Source organism: Malus sylvestris, chromosome 10 (genome assembly GCF_916048215.2).
Source record: "Malus sylvestris chromosome 10, drMalSylv7.2, whole genome shotgun sequence".
Classification (NCBI taxonomy): Eukaryota; Viridiplantae; Streptophyta; class Magnoliopsida; order Rosales; family Rosaceae; genus Malus; species Malus sylvestris.
Window position 1 is genome coordinate 37,424,307 of NC_062269.1, and position 14,098 is coordinate 37,438,404.

Here is a 14,098-nt window from a genome sequence, read left to right on the forward strand (position 1 = left end):
CTTCCTCCCTGATATATGATATGATCATCTCTGTGTAACACATGCAATAACAAGTACAACCCTTTCTGCATCCAACAGCTTTTGATCTTACAAAAAAATGGCCTACCAGCAGTTAAAACCCGTTGCCGGACTGCTTTTGGCTCTCAATTTCTGCATGTATGTCATCGTTTTGGGCATTGGAGGCTGGGCAATGAACCGAGCAATCGACCACGGTTTTGTTATTGGTAAACGCTCTTAACCGCTTGAGCCCTCTCTCTTCCTTGTTTACACTTTACGTAGTATGAATTCTTCTCTGTATACTAATGCTGAGTGAGACTCTTGTAGGTCCTAGTTTTGATCTCCCGGCACATTTTTCGCCAATATATTTCCCCATGGGGAACGCTGCTACAGGGTTCTTTGTGACATTCGCTCTGCTCGCTGGAGTTGTTGGCGTAGCTTCAGCTATTTCCGGTATCAACCATCTCCGATCTTGGACCTATGAGAGCTTGCCGTCTGCAGCCACAGCTGGCACCATTGCCTGGACCCTCACCGTACTTGCCATGGGGTACTTATAAGTCATTACCATCCATAATAACAGATGCATAGTTGCATACAATTGTTTGAACTATTTTTGCTCTATATTAACCAGCTGTTAACCTAATTCGTGCAGCTTCGGTTGCAAGGAGATCGAGCTTCGGATCAGAAATTCCCGATTGGTAAGATGAAAATTATGTTGTGACGAAATAGTTATCGAACCAGCCCTAAAATACTCATTCAATTGCTTCCAGAAATCTTCTTATATTGAAACATACTCCACTTTCTTGCAGAGAACAATGGAGGCCTTCTTGATCATCCTTTCGGCGACGCAGCTTCTGTATTTAGCAGTCATTCATACCGTTGTATCGAGGAGATGAACTTAAGAGAGTTGCGCGACTTTTGTGTTTGTGTGCTGCGTCTGAATTTGTTAATTTATTTATTTTTCATACCTTTTTCTTCACACTTTGAATAAATCTGGCCATGGTTATGGTGTCTGTCAACAGTGTGATATAATTGGATTGGATTGGATTGAATACATAAATATTTTTCAATACTCATTTTATGAATTACGTTCTTAAAGCTAGAATGTTTTTAGTGCGACATTTAGCACCGTCACCTGGTGTTACTAACTATCCATTGTCATGGGTAAACATAAGATTTTTACACTCTGACCAAAATAAGATATGTAAACCGGTATTAATGCATTTAAGTGTCGTCAAACCAAGCTTTTTGTCCAAAAATGTAAATTTTTATTTTCGTGAAATATTTTAAGAAAATTTGAAAAAATAACCAAAATTTGGACCTTACATAGAATTATAACCACCGTTTCAAGTTTATGATAATTATAATCAAATTTTAATATAAAAGTACTAATATACTTTTAAAATGAAAATTAAGAGATAAGAAAGAATTTAAAATGGAACCGCAGAAATATACTTCATCTCCAACTCCATTATTGAATAACGGTACTGTGCAAATCCAACAACAATTTCACAAAAAAAAAAAATAATGAACAATAAACAATTTTTGCTAAAACCTGCATTCGTCAAGCGTTGGATAAATCTCCAAAATTAAAATGACGATGATACAATTCCAGTACGTAACCCTCTTTTCATCTTAAGGCTTTTGAAAGCGATTTTACGGTTTATTAAGCAATAAATATATATTTAGTAAAACTTTCAAAACGGTTTAAATACGAATTTGTAAAGCCGACTAAAAACCATGAGTAATCAAATCAAACACTTCCACCGTTCGAACAATATTCTAATCTAATATAAATTACGGAGAGCGGGACTCTTAACTTGGCTACAACAATCAAGTGAAGAATGATATTGAAAATGTTGCAAAAAAGAAGTAAAAATTAACACGAAAGAAAGGTTGTGAAAGCAGAGATATACAGCTGCCTACCATTCCTGACACTATCACCACCACAGATCTTAATTTGGTTTTATCTAATCCGGTTCTTACCCATTATTCTTCAGGGAAAAAAAAAGTGTAAGTTCTAATATCGAAATATCATAAAAATCTCGGAACAATTTTCACTTCCACAAGTTTCATGAGTCCGCTGAAACCCTTCATGCTCTTTTGTTGGTTACAAAACAGCTTCATCTGTTGTTTCTGCATCACGAGAAACCTTGAAAAAATCAACCATCATTCAGTTTGAAAGGTATTACAAACTCGAACGGTAACATCACTCAAGTCTATATAAAATTGTTATGCAGGAAGGCGATGCATATATCTCAATGCTGGCATAGAGTTGAGCAATAATATAAAGCTTAGCACCGTTCTCAGACTACGAGAAAATTTAAGCAGGTTCAGATCAAATCAGAAAATACCTAACACTTGAAAAAATCACATTCAGATAGCACGCTTATTAGACGAGCTGAAACAGAAATGCCTAATGGATTCTCCTTTAGGTGGTTGAGCTAGCAGCTAGCTAAACGAACAAAATATGAGACCCTGTTCTTTTAATCTCTAGCACAATCTCTATCTACCTTTACAATCGATGTACACTTGTAATTCAGGGGAGATCAACAAAAAAAACTTCCGCAGAACCTTAGCACAAAAGAGGTCTTCTAACTCTAGCATAAGGGACTGTTGACATCAAGATATGAGTCCTTGAACATTTGTAATTCCTGCTTTTATCTAATTTCTTCTCTGTGAGGACAGCTTAAAGTCTGAAAGTACTGCTTAAAGTCCCTCTTGGGAAGAAGCCTCAACAATTTCTTCTCTCTTCTTATCTTTTAAACAATGGATTGTTACTCGCTGCTTTACTACTCACACTTGTATAGTGTGACAATCCTACTCGATTAGTAACTAAATTTCCTACTAAAATCCGTAAGATAACACATTTAAACATAATTTTCCATCCACTATTTACATTCCATTGGCAACATGATAAACATTAAACCCTTCATGTGAGAAAATCGTAAACGAGGTCTTTCATGACAAACCAATCTTGACAATTCCAGTCCTTGGCTACCATTTTTCACTAGCAGTGCAATCCACATTCTATAAAAGCATAAATCAGACACCTAGAGACCACGGTCAATGAAGATCCACACTTTAATTTTCTGAAACATAATAAATAATGACCACTTAAACAATTATGGCATCCCTGTTACATCCTAAACACATCTCAATGCCCCACTGACCCAGTCTGCACTATAGCATTGACAAAAACTATATATAGAGAGAAAAGGCAAGACATGTTATTTGAACTTGATAGCAAAATCCCAACCTGAACTTATCTATTGGAGCCTGTTATAGCATCCAGAATTCCACAGCAGCTAAGCCAACATGTTTTTTGCGCCACGGGTGGAGCCGGAGCTAACAGAGGCTGCATAAATTCCAGCAAAGAAATTGAATTTGATTATCAAAATATAAAAAGATCTAACATCAAACTTTCAATGAAGAAAAAAATGCGGCGCAATACCTGCTTTTCAGAATATTCTGGAACATCAGGATCTTTGATGGGTTCAGCATCATTACTAACTTGGGCCAGAGAAGTACCTAATGATGGCAATACTTTGCTCTCATTTTCTTTAGACGCAGATTCCACCACACTTGAAGATGCCTTGGCAGTATCGTCCAGAAATGGCGATGCTTTATCCTCAATTTTCTTTGATACAGGATCCCCAGTAGGCAACGTTTTCTCTGCACCATTATCCAACCCTGCTTTTACTACATCATTGGAGATCGGTGCAATTTCAACTGGCGTCCTTTTTGAGAGGTGCACAGAAACCTCATGCGTAACAGAATCAAAAGAAGGGGCAATCTCTGTAGTAGCTGAACTTGTAGTCTTCCCAGCTGGTGCATCTTCAGTAGTCTTCCCAGCTGATGTAGAATCGACTGACTTAACCAAATCATTATGAGGTTTTTCCTCCGAAACTGAAGTATGGATATCCTCCTTTCGCCTTCTATCAACAGCTCGAGATTCTTCATCTGAACTACTACTGCTAGAGCTTCTATCGTCCCCGTTAGATGATCCCTTTGCAGACTTAGCATCCTCAATAATCACATTTTTGCCTGTTGAATTGTCTCTCAATTCCCTCTCAATTTCAACTCTCTGAACTGCCTCGGCATCGCCAGGCACTCCCTTATCTTGGGAGTTCACATCATTATTTCCTATCATAGTTCAATTCAATCACAAGAGTTTCAGTCAAAATCATGCAAAGCTAAGACCTCAATAAACACCCATTAAGCCAATTCGAAGCCAAAAAGTGTCAAACATTCAAATTTCAAAACTGTCATTAGAGAGGGGGATAAAGTACGAACTCAGAGATTCACTAACTAACATGCAACCACAATTTGTTCACCAGAATTAAGCTAAACTCAACACATCGGCAAATACCCACCAACCCAAATGGGGGAAATGAAACAAAATCAAAACTTCAAAATTGGGTAACTTGATTCATATTACAAAAATCCCAACCAACCCAAAGCAAAAAAGGGAAACTGGTAAATACCCAATTACCCAAATCGATAAAATAACAAGAAAAATTAATGAAAAGGGTTCGGAAACAATCGAGTGAGAGATGGGTAAGTGAGGGATTGATGAATTGAATAATCAAATAAACAAAGAAAGCACCTTGAGAAGGAGGAGGAGGATTGGATGTGCCGTTGTGGGTTTGCTGCTCCTTCTTTTTCTTGGCAGCTTTTCGCTTCTTGGCACCTGATGGCATGATTGCACACTCTCTCTCTGTCTCCTTTTGGGGATTGTACAGCAGCAATGGGGTCTCTCTATCTCTCTCTCTCTCCTCTCGCTCGGAGAGACAGATCTTCGTATTATTCGATCGAAATCAAAAACCCCGACACTCTTCTCCTTCTCTCTCACTCTCTCTCTCTCTCTCTCTCTTAAAGGTGATTATGTGGGACTCTCGGGGACTCTGTTTTGTGGAGAATAACTGCGCGTGTTTCAAAAATACAATAAAATTTAAAACTTGAAATGGTAAGAACTAAAAAATATTAATGAAAAATGTTTGAAAATTTTGAGTTTTAACAATAAAGATAAAATAAAAGGTCAAATGAATAGTATCAGAATTGACTTTTTAATGTAAAAATATGATTTTTCGTTAAAATAAACAGTACTATAAGTTTTTCGTTAAAGTTTCTTAAGAAATAAGGACTGGTAATGGTGAGAGAGATATGAGGATGCTTTTGGGATTTCACTCTCTGGTTGTGTGTGAAGATTCTGTGTGGTCTGGTTGGGCTAATTTATTTATTTGGGTACAAAAAATTGCAGATTTATATCTGAGTCAGTTGAGAAAAACTTACTTACAATCCAAATGTCATTGTGCCAGTATTTTTGAACGAATAACGTGCTGTTATAAACAAAAATTAAAACCTATAGCGAAACAGAATTGATTTGAGACGCGGTCACAGTTAGGTTTCGGGTGTAAATAAGTTCCTATAGATTCTAGAGCGTAAGGGGCTAATTTTAGTGCTAAGTGTCATTTTGTGAATGGTGGGATCTCTTGATGTGGATTTGTGAATGTTTGAATTTTGGAACGTTTATGAGGAGTGGGAATAAATACAAGGGTTGGGCCCTAGGGATTAAGAGAGTGGGTCAATTTTTTGGGGATGTGGCTTAAAATAATGGGATGCATGTCTGTGGTAGGCAATTCCTGTATGGTTTTTTTTTTTTGGATCCAAGTGCCAGCATGGTTCAGTTTTTGCAGAGTGTATTTGCTCGCCACCTTTAATTGATGATGATTTTAAGTGCGGTTAGTAAAAATACATCATTAATAAGATGATAAATATTATCATCGCTTGAGGAGGTAAATAAAAACGATGTATTATGAGACTACGATTTATTTTTCATGGGTTTTGGATTATTTTTTGTGGACATAATAATATGAATCCGGGGTGCATGTGATTCTCTGTGAATCTGTGACTGCAATAATTATTTAATGGTTGGAGGAAAAGTTGGGCTTCAATATGATGTGATTTGGGAAATTTCGATATTGTGCACAGAATTGAAGAGCTACTTGAATCTGTACAAATTATGAAATAAATCAATTTGTCAAGTTGGATTAGAGGAATAAATTTGAAATTTTTTTTGAAGGAAATTTGAAAATTATTTAATACTAAACAATTAGGCTTCACTGACACACACCCGATCCTAAAATCAAGGCGTACCGTGAGGGCGTGGTCAGGGCTCAAAGCAAACAATATCATGCTACGGTAGTGGAGCGGGCCCGAGAAATGATCCGTCCCAGGGCGGGATGTGACAGCACAATTTGAATTGGTAGTTGCTAGTGTTTGAGAACAATAAAATAAAAAATTCTAGATTCTACCATCGCATATTATATTGTGACAAATAGTAAGAAATTAAAAAGCACCATATTTTTTGGAAAATGGCACATACGATATTTTATTTTTATTTTTATGAAATAGTACGATATTCATCAAATTGTGATATTCTTTAAAAGTATTATATTTAATTACAAAATTCACAAAATGAAACAAAAAGTGAATAAATAGACTTTTTTTTTTTTTTTTAATTCGAGAGGGAGTTTACACTCAATTCGAATTTGAAAAAGTGGAGATTAGAATATTTTGCTCTTTCTTATTAAACAATAGGTTGTGAAGTTTCATATTATAACTTCGTTGAACATATACAAGAAATTATTAGTGTAAGTATCATATCATCATATAAAGTGATTAACTAGATATGAACGAAATAACTAGATATTATTGCAATATATTTTATATCAATTTGTTAAGAAATGTTGCAAACTCCAATCCCCCACTGACAAATAAAGGAGATAGAAGCAAATGATTGATGCTAGAGAGACCATTTACTTAAATCATATTTTGTAAACCGCATGTGATGTAAAGGTCGATGGTTGGATTTCCTCTTTAAATCACGAAAATAATAAACCAATCATCAATCTTCACATCACGCGGTCTACAAAATATGGTATAGCAAGATAATCTTCCTAATATTTTTCCAAAAGAAACCATCCTCACAAATCATTGAGTTATTTGATACTGTAAGAATATAAAAGTAAAAAAATCTCACATCGGTTGTATTTTAAAGATATATAAAAAATTTCCAACAAAACAAACCAAAAAGTTTAATGGGTCATATCTCAAAGAATTAGGTGGACTATTTAGGCCCATGATCAAGATCTTTCAATCAACTCCATCCTACGGTCATGAGCCTAAGTAAAGAATACACTTCACCACCACACACAAACATTTCCCAGAAAACAGAGCAGCTCTTTCCAGCGCTGTACAGTTCCCAACCCAACCCAGTATATTCAAAAGACTAGTTCGATTTCAGAGTTTGAGATCCATCAACCTTCAAATCCAAAATCCAACTCACTTCACCAACAATCCATCGTCGTTTTGAGCTCGATCTCAATCCTCTGCTCTTCAAGGATACAGAGCCCGAAGGAGAAGAAGAAGAAGAAGAAGAAGAAGAAGAATGGATGCTATAAGAAAGCAAGCAAGTAAGCTCCGAGAGCAGGTCGCCAAGCAGCAGCAGGTGATTTACGAACAGCCCATTTATTTGTTTTGAGTATAATCTTCTTGTTCTTGTTATTTTTGAAGTAAAGTTTTAAGCTTGCTAATTGACTGTTTGGTTACTGAGAAAATGTGGCGGTGGATTCGTGCTTTGTGTTTGTGTTGGTTTACTAAAGCGATTTCAGTGGTGCCCGGTTCGTTATTCGATCGAAAATTTTACTGTTGTTGATCTTCTTGAGAGAAGAATGGTGCTAGTTAATTGAATTAAGCAAATTCTGTTCATTTCGATTTGAATCCGGAACACCTGAATCTCAAAATTTGTAATTTTGTTCCTTTTCTGCAATCTGTATTAGATCAATGGAGAAAATGTAGTATGAATTTATGCTGTATTTATATCGAATTTCTTGGTGAAGATCGAATTCATTGTTTCTTAAATGGACCCAATTTTGGTAATTATCTATATACTTTTGTTGACAAATTCAGTAGTGGAGGATGAGTTTTGGTAGCACACTTTATGCAATATATAGCGTGTTTGATGATAGTGGAGATAAGTGTAGAAAATACCACCCTCGGATTGCTAACTTAAATGATTTAAGTTCATATAGCGTGCCATTATGGTTCTTCCGCGACTCCGTTCTTGCTATTTACCTACTTTTTTTGGCTTGTTAGAAATATTCACCCATCAATTAGTTGCTATTGTTTCTGTCCATCAAATTAATGTTATAGTTTTGTTTTTGAATCTTCAGGCTGTGATAAAGCAGTTCGGTGGGACTGGTTATGAAAGCTCAGATGTGATGGTAATAGATGAGGTTGAGATGCAGAGGCATCAGCAGCTAGAGAAACTGTACAGGTCCACTCGCGCAGGAAAGGTACATGTGACCAAGAACCATTTTGAAATTATACATTAACTTGAAACGATCTATTCTTTCTATCTTCATTAAAAAAAGAAGCAAAGCATTCCTGTCGTGCTTTTCTAAGATGTTTAATATCTTTGAGGTTGGTGCTGGAAACTAATTTGCACATTGTTTATTCTCAGGATTTTCAGAAAGAAGTTGTTAAAGCAGCAGAAGCGTTCACAGCCATAGGTTATAAGCATATTGAAGCAGGTAGAAATTTGTTATTCGTTTTCAGTGACATTGGATGATCTATGGGGCAATGTGTATTGGAGTTAATAACCTAGTCTATGAAATTAGTTTCAGAACTTTACTTGGTAAATGGAACACATATGCCTTTGTAGTTGCACTTATTACTTGTAATCTTTTTGTGGTAGCCAGGAACCAAGTTGTCCGAGGATTGTAGCAGATATGGTGCAGAAAACCCCAGTGACAAGATTTTAGCTAAGGGTGCATCTATATATGGTGATGCTCGTAAGCATGTAGAAAAGGAACAAGAAGATTTGAATAAGCTGTTATCTTCGCAGGTTGACTTCTGAATATAATTTTATTTATGGTGTGCTTATGACTTCATCATTGGGTAGTTTCTACTATTTGTTGTAATTCGTCAACGATTCTTAGAGAAATTAGTTACATTGTTGGATGCAGGATTCATCCGTACACAGACACGCTCACACATACATCATTTTATATAACTTTTTGGATGACAGAAGTCTTCTGTATTTCTGACGATTATTTCTCAACCATGGTTGCGTTTTAGTCATCATTGAAGTATTGTAGCCATTTTTGTGCTGTGCTGCAGGACGTGAATTCTATCACTAATATTTTTTATAGAGTACGTGTTTGTGGATTAGAATTATAGTTATACTTACCCTTGAAGCTTTTGAGTAGCTTGCAACTTTAGATGGACTTGTAATACCATTACATTTGTATAAGTCCACTTCGTTTTTGAAGATTGTAATAATAATAATAAGAGTATTCATGAGTTAAGATGGAGCATGTAACTTATCCTTCACTGTTTTTTATAGATTTTAGATCCGTTAAGAGCAATGATAGCTGGTGCACCTTTGGAAGATGCTCGTCATCTTGCTCAACGTTATAGTCGAATGAGACAGGAAGCAGAGACACAGGTAAAATACATTCCTATCTTATCATGTTTGATAATATTTGCCTTTTGCCAACATATTAGTGACCTTAAGAAAACAACAGGCGGTAGAAGTGTCCAGAAGACAAGCACGAGTAAGAGAACTTCCAAATCCTGATAATGTTGCAAAGCTGCAGGCAGCGGAAGCAAAGATGAAAGAATTGAAAGCAAACATGGCAGTTCTGGGTATAGAAGCTTCAGCTGCATTGGCTGCTGTGGAAGCACAGCAGCAAAGACTAACTTTCCAGAGGCTTGTTGCACTGGTAAGAATGCACATGATTTTCCGAGTATTAGTTTTTATGTTGAAGATTATAGTGATTCTTCAGTTATACACGTATTAACCTTAGCACTGTTAAGGTTGAAGGAGAAAAGAATTATCATCTGAGAGTGGCTGCCATACTTGGTGAGGTTGAAGCGGAGGTCAGTTCCACTTACGATTGTCTTTAAAAGGAAAGCATTTCCGATTTAACTATATGAACTGATGTCATGGCCTGGATTTTGTGGCAGTTGGTCTCAGAGAAACAACGGAAAGAGTCTGCTCCTCCTGTGATTCCACAAGAGAACGGCTCAGAGAAAACAATGTACTTCTTGGCTGAAGTATGTTACTTTTCTTATCCTGGATGCTGTATTTCTGATTGCTCAATCAAACTTAAAGTATTAAAAGAAACTTTATTTACCCTTTATACAAAGATTAACACGAGAATATAAGATAGGCTGCACAATGCAGGGGTCATATAGTTGCAGAGAAAGTTAACAATATAGGTTGTATAGAAAGAAGGGAGAGAGGAATTAACAGATAAGATACTAAAAGATGAAATAAGTGTTCTTCGTTTTTCTATTCCTTAGGACCGTGGGCCTTCGATATCATGTTTCGTGCCTGTTTCACCCACTCTTGAACTGGCTCTATGACATATCATATTTAAAGTACGTCTAAGAATCTGAACTTCTATGTTTTTACTCTTTCAGGCAACACATTCTTTCAGTGCTGCATCGGAGAAGGAACTAAGCTTGTCAGTTGGTGACTATGTTGTTGTGCGAAAGGTAATCTCCTCGAGACCAGCCTTTATTGTTCGTCAACCATAAACGAAAACTAGGCCATGATTTGTTGGGATGCTCTGGATGAAACTTGCCAAATCTTAGGTTTTTTTTTTCTTTCCTTTTTTGAATTAACGTGCCTAATATTCTCTTGTTTGCTGATCTGGAAACTTTTTATCCAGGTGAGTCCATCAGGATGGTCGGAAGGAGAGTGCAAGGGAAAAGGAGGATGGTTTCCGACAGCCTACGTGGAGAAACGCCAGCGGATTCCATCCAGCGATCTCGGGGGTGAAGATTACTGAGCCCTCCCCAACACCTGGTAGTTAGTTTCCTCTTTACGACTCTCATCATGTAAAAAATAACAAAAGATTGTCTGGTCATGATGTTTGGTTTTCTCGTGCGCTCGTTTGGCGTTGTCCCATGATGTAGTCGGGACATGCGTGTGCATGTTGTTTCTTACAAATTTTCCAGACAATGCATTTTCGTGAATGCTACATGATTATGTAATTTGATGATTCGCGTTGTTTGTAAAAAAATGGTCAGCAGTTTAACAAATTTCAACTGATACTGCCAAAAAGGGGACAAATTATCTATTCTATTCTATTAAGAGAAGAGGGCTCGTTAACTTTTTGCCCCATTTTCTTTCAATTTTGCCCTCACTTTTGAATACATAATGTTGACATGAGGAGGGCAAAATAGTAATTTTGTATCTTTTGAATTTTTCTTCTTTTTTCCTATTTTGCCCTCACTTTTGATGTAAAGGGCAAAATAGTAATTTTGTATCGAAATATTTATATAAGATAAAAAATATGCACTTATTAAGAAAAATTGTCCCATCATCATTTTTTCACACACGTAAGTGAAATCATGATGTTTTTTGGATAGTTTGAATGACCTGAAACGGTTGCGCTTGAGAAGAACGTAAGAGGAGGTGGGTGGTTAAGGATGCTTTAATTTTGTACCTTTTGACAAAATGATAATCATATCCATATTTTTCTTATTTTACCCTCATTTTTTAAGAACATGACAATCATATACCTATTTTGTTCATACACACACAAGATGTGTGCTCTCTGCTAGTAGCCAATTAAAACAAGAAAGACTTGAGCAATCTTTATCTTCCTTCTCACATTGAACTTGTGTGAAGTGCCACAAAAGATGCACAAGCACCATCGCCGATCTTCATGAGAAATTCGTGGCTTCCCTTCGCGGCCGCCACGCCATTCTTCACCACTGCAATTGCGTCGGTGTTTTTTTATGGTGGTAAGACGATGAGCAACGACAATGGTTACTCGTTGCTTCTGCCCTCCCGGTAACTGCACCCCTCGGTTCCCTGACAGAGGTGTCATATAGCCTTGAGGCAATGAAGAGGTGAAACCGTGTGCATGGTCACCAAATGGTCACCAAAGCCTGCAATTGTCTGAAGACTCCAACTTACATGCAAGACTTGGGAGATTTTTTTGGTGTCCACGGAATACGAGATTGTATACTACGTGTCATTATACAAATAATGTGACACTTGAAAAATAAAAATTTCTTTCATTTATATAATAACATATGATGTTACAATTCGTGTCTTGAGCTAAAAACTTCTCAAAATAAAGTGCAAAATAAATAAATAATAAAATAATTATTAATATTTTATTTATAATAAATGTACACTCTAAATTTTCTATATTTAAAAAAAAAATTTGAATGAAACAGCCAACCGACGAGAAAGGATGAGATCAATCTACCCCACGCCATAATCAAATACCCCAACGTCTCTCCTCTTCTCCTTATACTTTGTAGCCATGACCTTCACTGTAAAACTATAATTTCTTTTTAAATAGTTCAGATTACTTAGTAGTATTAAAAATAAAAAGTCATGATTGAATTGAAAAAAAAAAGTATTTTTACTTATTTGCCAACTTAATGAATATAAAACCGAACTATCAAGTAAAACTCACGGGCGAAGTCAGCTTAAAGGCTACCATGGGCTATAGTCCAAGTAGCTTTCGGTGAAAAACAAAGTTTTACATGTAATTTTTTTGATTTCTGAAGGTAGCCCATCATATATTTAGGCATTAATCCTAATTCTCTTAGTTTAATTACATAAAATTATATAATACAACTTACAAACAATCTCTTTTTCTTATATCATTTTTCTTGTGGTTTCTTGTACATATATATATTTAAAATTGGGATTTGTTTGACTTTTACACATGTTTAATAACAAAAAAAATTCTTGGATCACCTTGTGAAGCTTTTCATAAGCTAATTGATACTGTGAAAAATACATTATCAATTTCTTTGTTCATAAAGATTTAAACTTTAAACTAGCTTACCCGGTGAAAAATTTCTAGCTCCGCCCATAATAATACTAATCCGTACTGCTCAGTACTACATAAAATAAACGGTAACATCATACTAAAAGGAGAAAATAAATTCTAAACTATCATTCAACCGTGCATTTTTTGGAATCCGAATTCTCACCGGATCATTTTTGTGAGGATCTCGGAGATCCATAAATCATATCCGTTTATCGTACATCGTAAGATCAAAAATCATTTTAAATATTTTTATTTAAAATTAAATACAAATAATATCTGATAAAAAACTGATCGCATAATATACGATGAACATACATAATTTACGAATCTCTAAAATACTTACCGAAAGGATCTAGAGAGGGTCCTGTTGGCATTTTTTGTTCACTACAAAGTGAAAAACTGAAATGTGAAGCTCTTCTAGAAAAGAGTGCATCCTGGTGCTTGTGATTGTGAATTTAAGAAGCAATAATGGCAAATCTACCAAGATAATTTTCTAGACTTCTGTAAGCAAATGGTCTGCGTAGAAGATGACGTTACAGTATACATGGATTAGCTGCATAGTTCGGATGAAGTATTTTTGCTCATAATCATAAATTATAATGTATGATAATCATACACCTAATTATCTATCACGTATTCTTTCACTCGATATGTCACAGCCCGTTCCAAAATATTACATTCGTGGCTATGAATGGACGAAATTGCCCTTAAGAAATACTAAGTATGTGAAGCTCAAGTTGATAATTATCTAGGTTCCTAAGTTTTGAAAATAAAATGGAATTTAATAAGGATGAAACTTAGATTTTTAGGTTAAAATTTTGTGGTTTGGAGTTGGGGATTGGAAAAGGACCACGTGGGATCCCCATTCCTTATTTCCCTCCCTAAAACCCGTAACTCCTTCTCTCTCTTTTTCTTCTTTCATCTCAGAAAACTCTCTCACTCTCTCTCTTACTCTCGAACATACGGACTCACACACAACCTCAATCAAACCTCCACGAACGTCCAATTTAAGACTACCATCGTGATCATGAGGACTTCACGAACACGGGGATACCAAATTCAGGTGAGTTTCATTTCGAAAAACCCTAGTTTTTAAAGCCCCGTGAAATGGCACTGTTCATGATCTTCTAAATGACTACGTTTTAGGCTAAAACAAGCTCACAGTGAGCCTAAGGAGGTCACGAGGAGGCTCGGAGTGCCTCGTTTGAACAAAATGGACGTCGGGA

At 36.1% G+C, this 14,098-nt stretch overlaps 3 protein-coding genes across 4 annotated transcripts; 2 read left to right on the forward strand and 1 right to left on the reverse strand.

Annotated features, from left to right (window-relative positions):
- LOC126586830 (membrane protein PM19L-like) lies at positions 1 to 1,067 on the forward strand. The gene is made up of 4 exons (XM_050251791.1): positions 1 to 224; positions 325 to 544; positions 650 to 695; positions 807 to 1,067. The coding sequence occupies exons 1-4, from the start codon at positions 98 to 100 to the stop codon at positions 891 to 893; spliced, it is 480 nt and encodes a 159-aa protein (XP_050107748.1). The 5' UTR covers positions 1 to 97; the 3' UTR covers positions 894 to 1,067.
- Positions 1,068 to 1,817: 750 nt separating this feature from the next.
- Positions 1,818 to 4,891, reverse strand: LOC126587104 (uncharacterized). 2 transcript variants are annotated; one of them, XM_050252077.1, is made up of 4 exons: positions 4,607 to 4,891; positions 3,452 to 4,143; positions 3,257 to 3,355; positions 1,818 to 2,133 (listed from the first exon to the last, which is right to left on the reverse strand). In XM_050252077.1, the coding sequence occupies exons 1-3, from the start codon at positions 4,698 to 4,700 to the stop codon at positions 3,263 to 3,265; spliced, it is 879 nt and encodes a 292-aa protein (XP_050108034.1). In that variant the 5' UTR covers positions 4,701 to 4,891; the 3' UTR covers positions 1,818 to 2,133; positions 3,257 to 3,262. The 2 variants fall into 2 exon arrangements, with proteins under 2 accessions (XP_050108034.1, XP_050108035.1); XM_050252078.1 differs by having other exon boundaries at positions 1,818 to 2,149.
- Positions 4,892 to 7,226: 2,335 nt separating this feature from the next.
- LOC126587745 (SH3 domain-containing protein 3-like) lies at positions 7,227 to 11,208 on the forward strand. The gene is made up of 10 exons (XM_050252820.1): positions 7,227 to 7,510; positions 8,235 to 8,357; positions 8,525 to 8,594; positions 8,763 to 8,908; positions 9,410 to 9,511; positions 9,591 to 9,788; positions 9,883 to 9,945; positions 10,033 to 10,122; positions 10,492 to 10,566; positions 10,743 to 11,208. The coding sequence occupies exons 1-10, from the start codon at positions 7,451 to 7,453 to the stop codon at positions 10,860 to 10,862; spliced, it is 1,047 nt and encodes a 348-aa protein (XP_050108777.1). The 5' UTR covers positions 7,227 to 7,450; the 3' UTR covers positions 10,863 to 11,208.
- Positions 11,209 to 14,098: the final 2,890 nt, after the last annotated feature.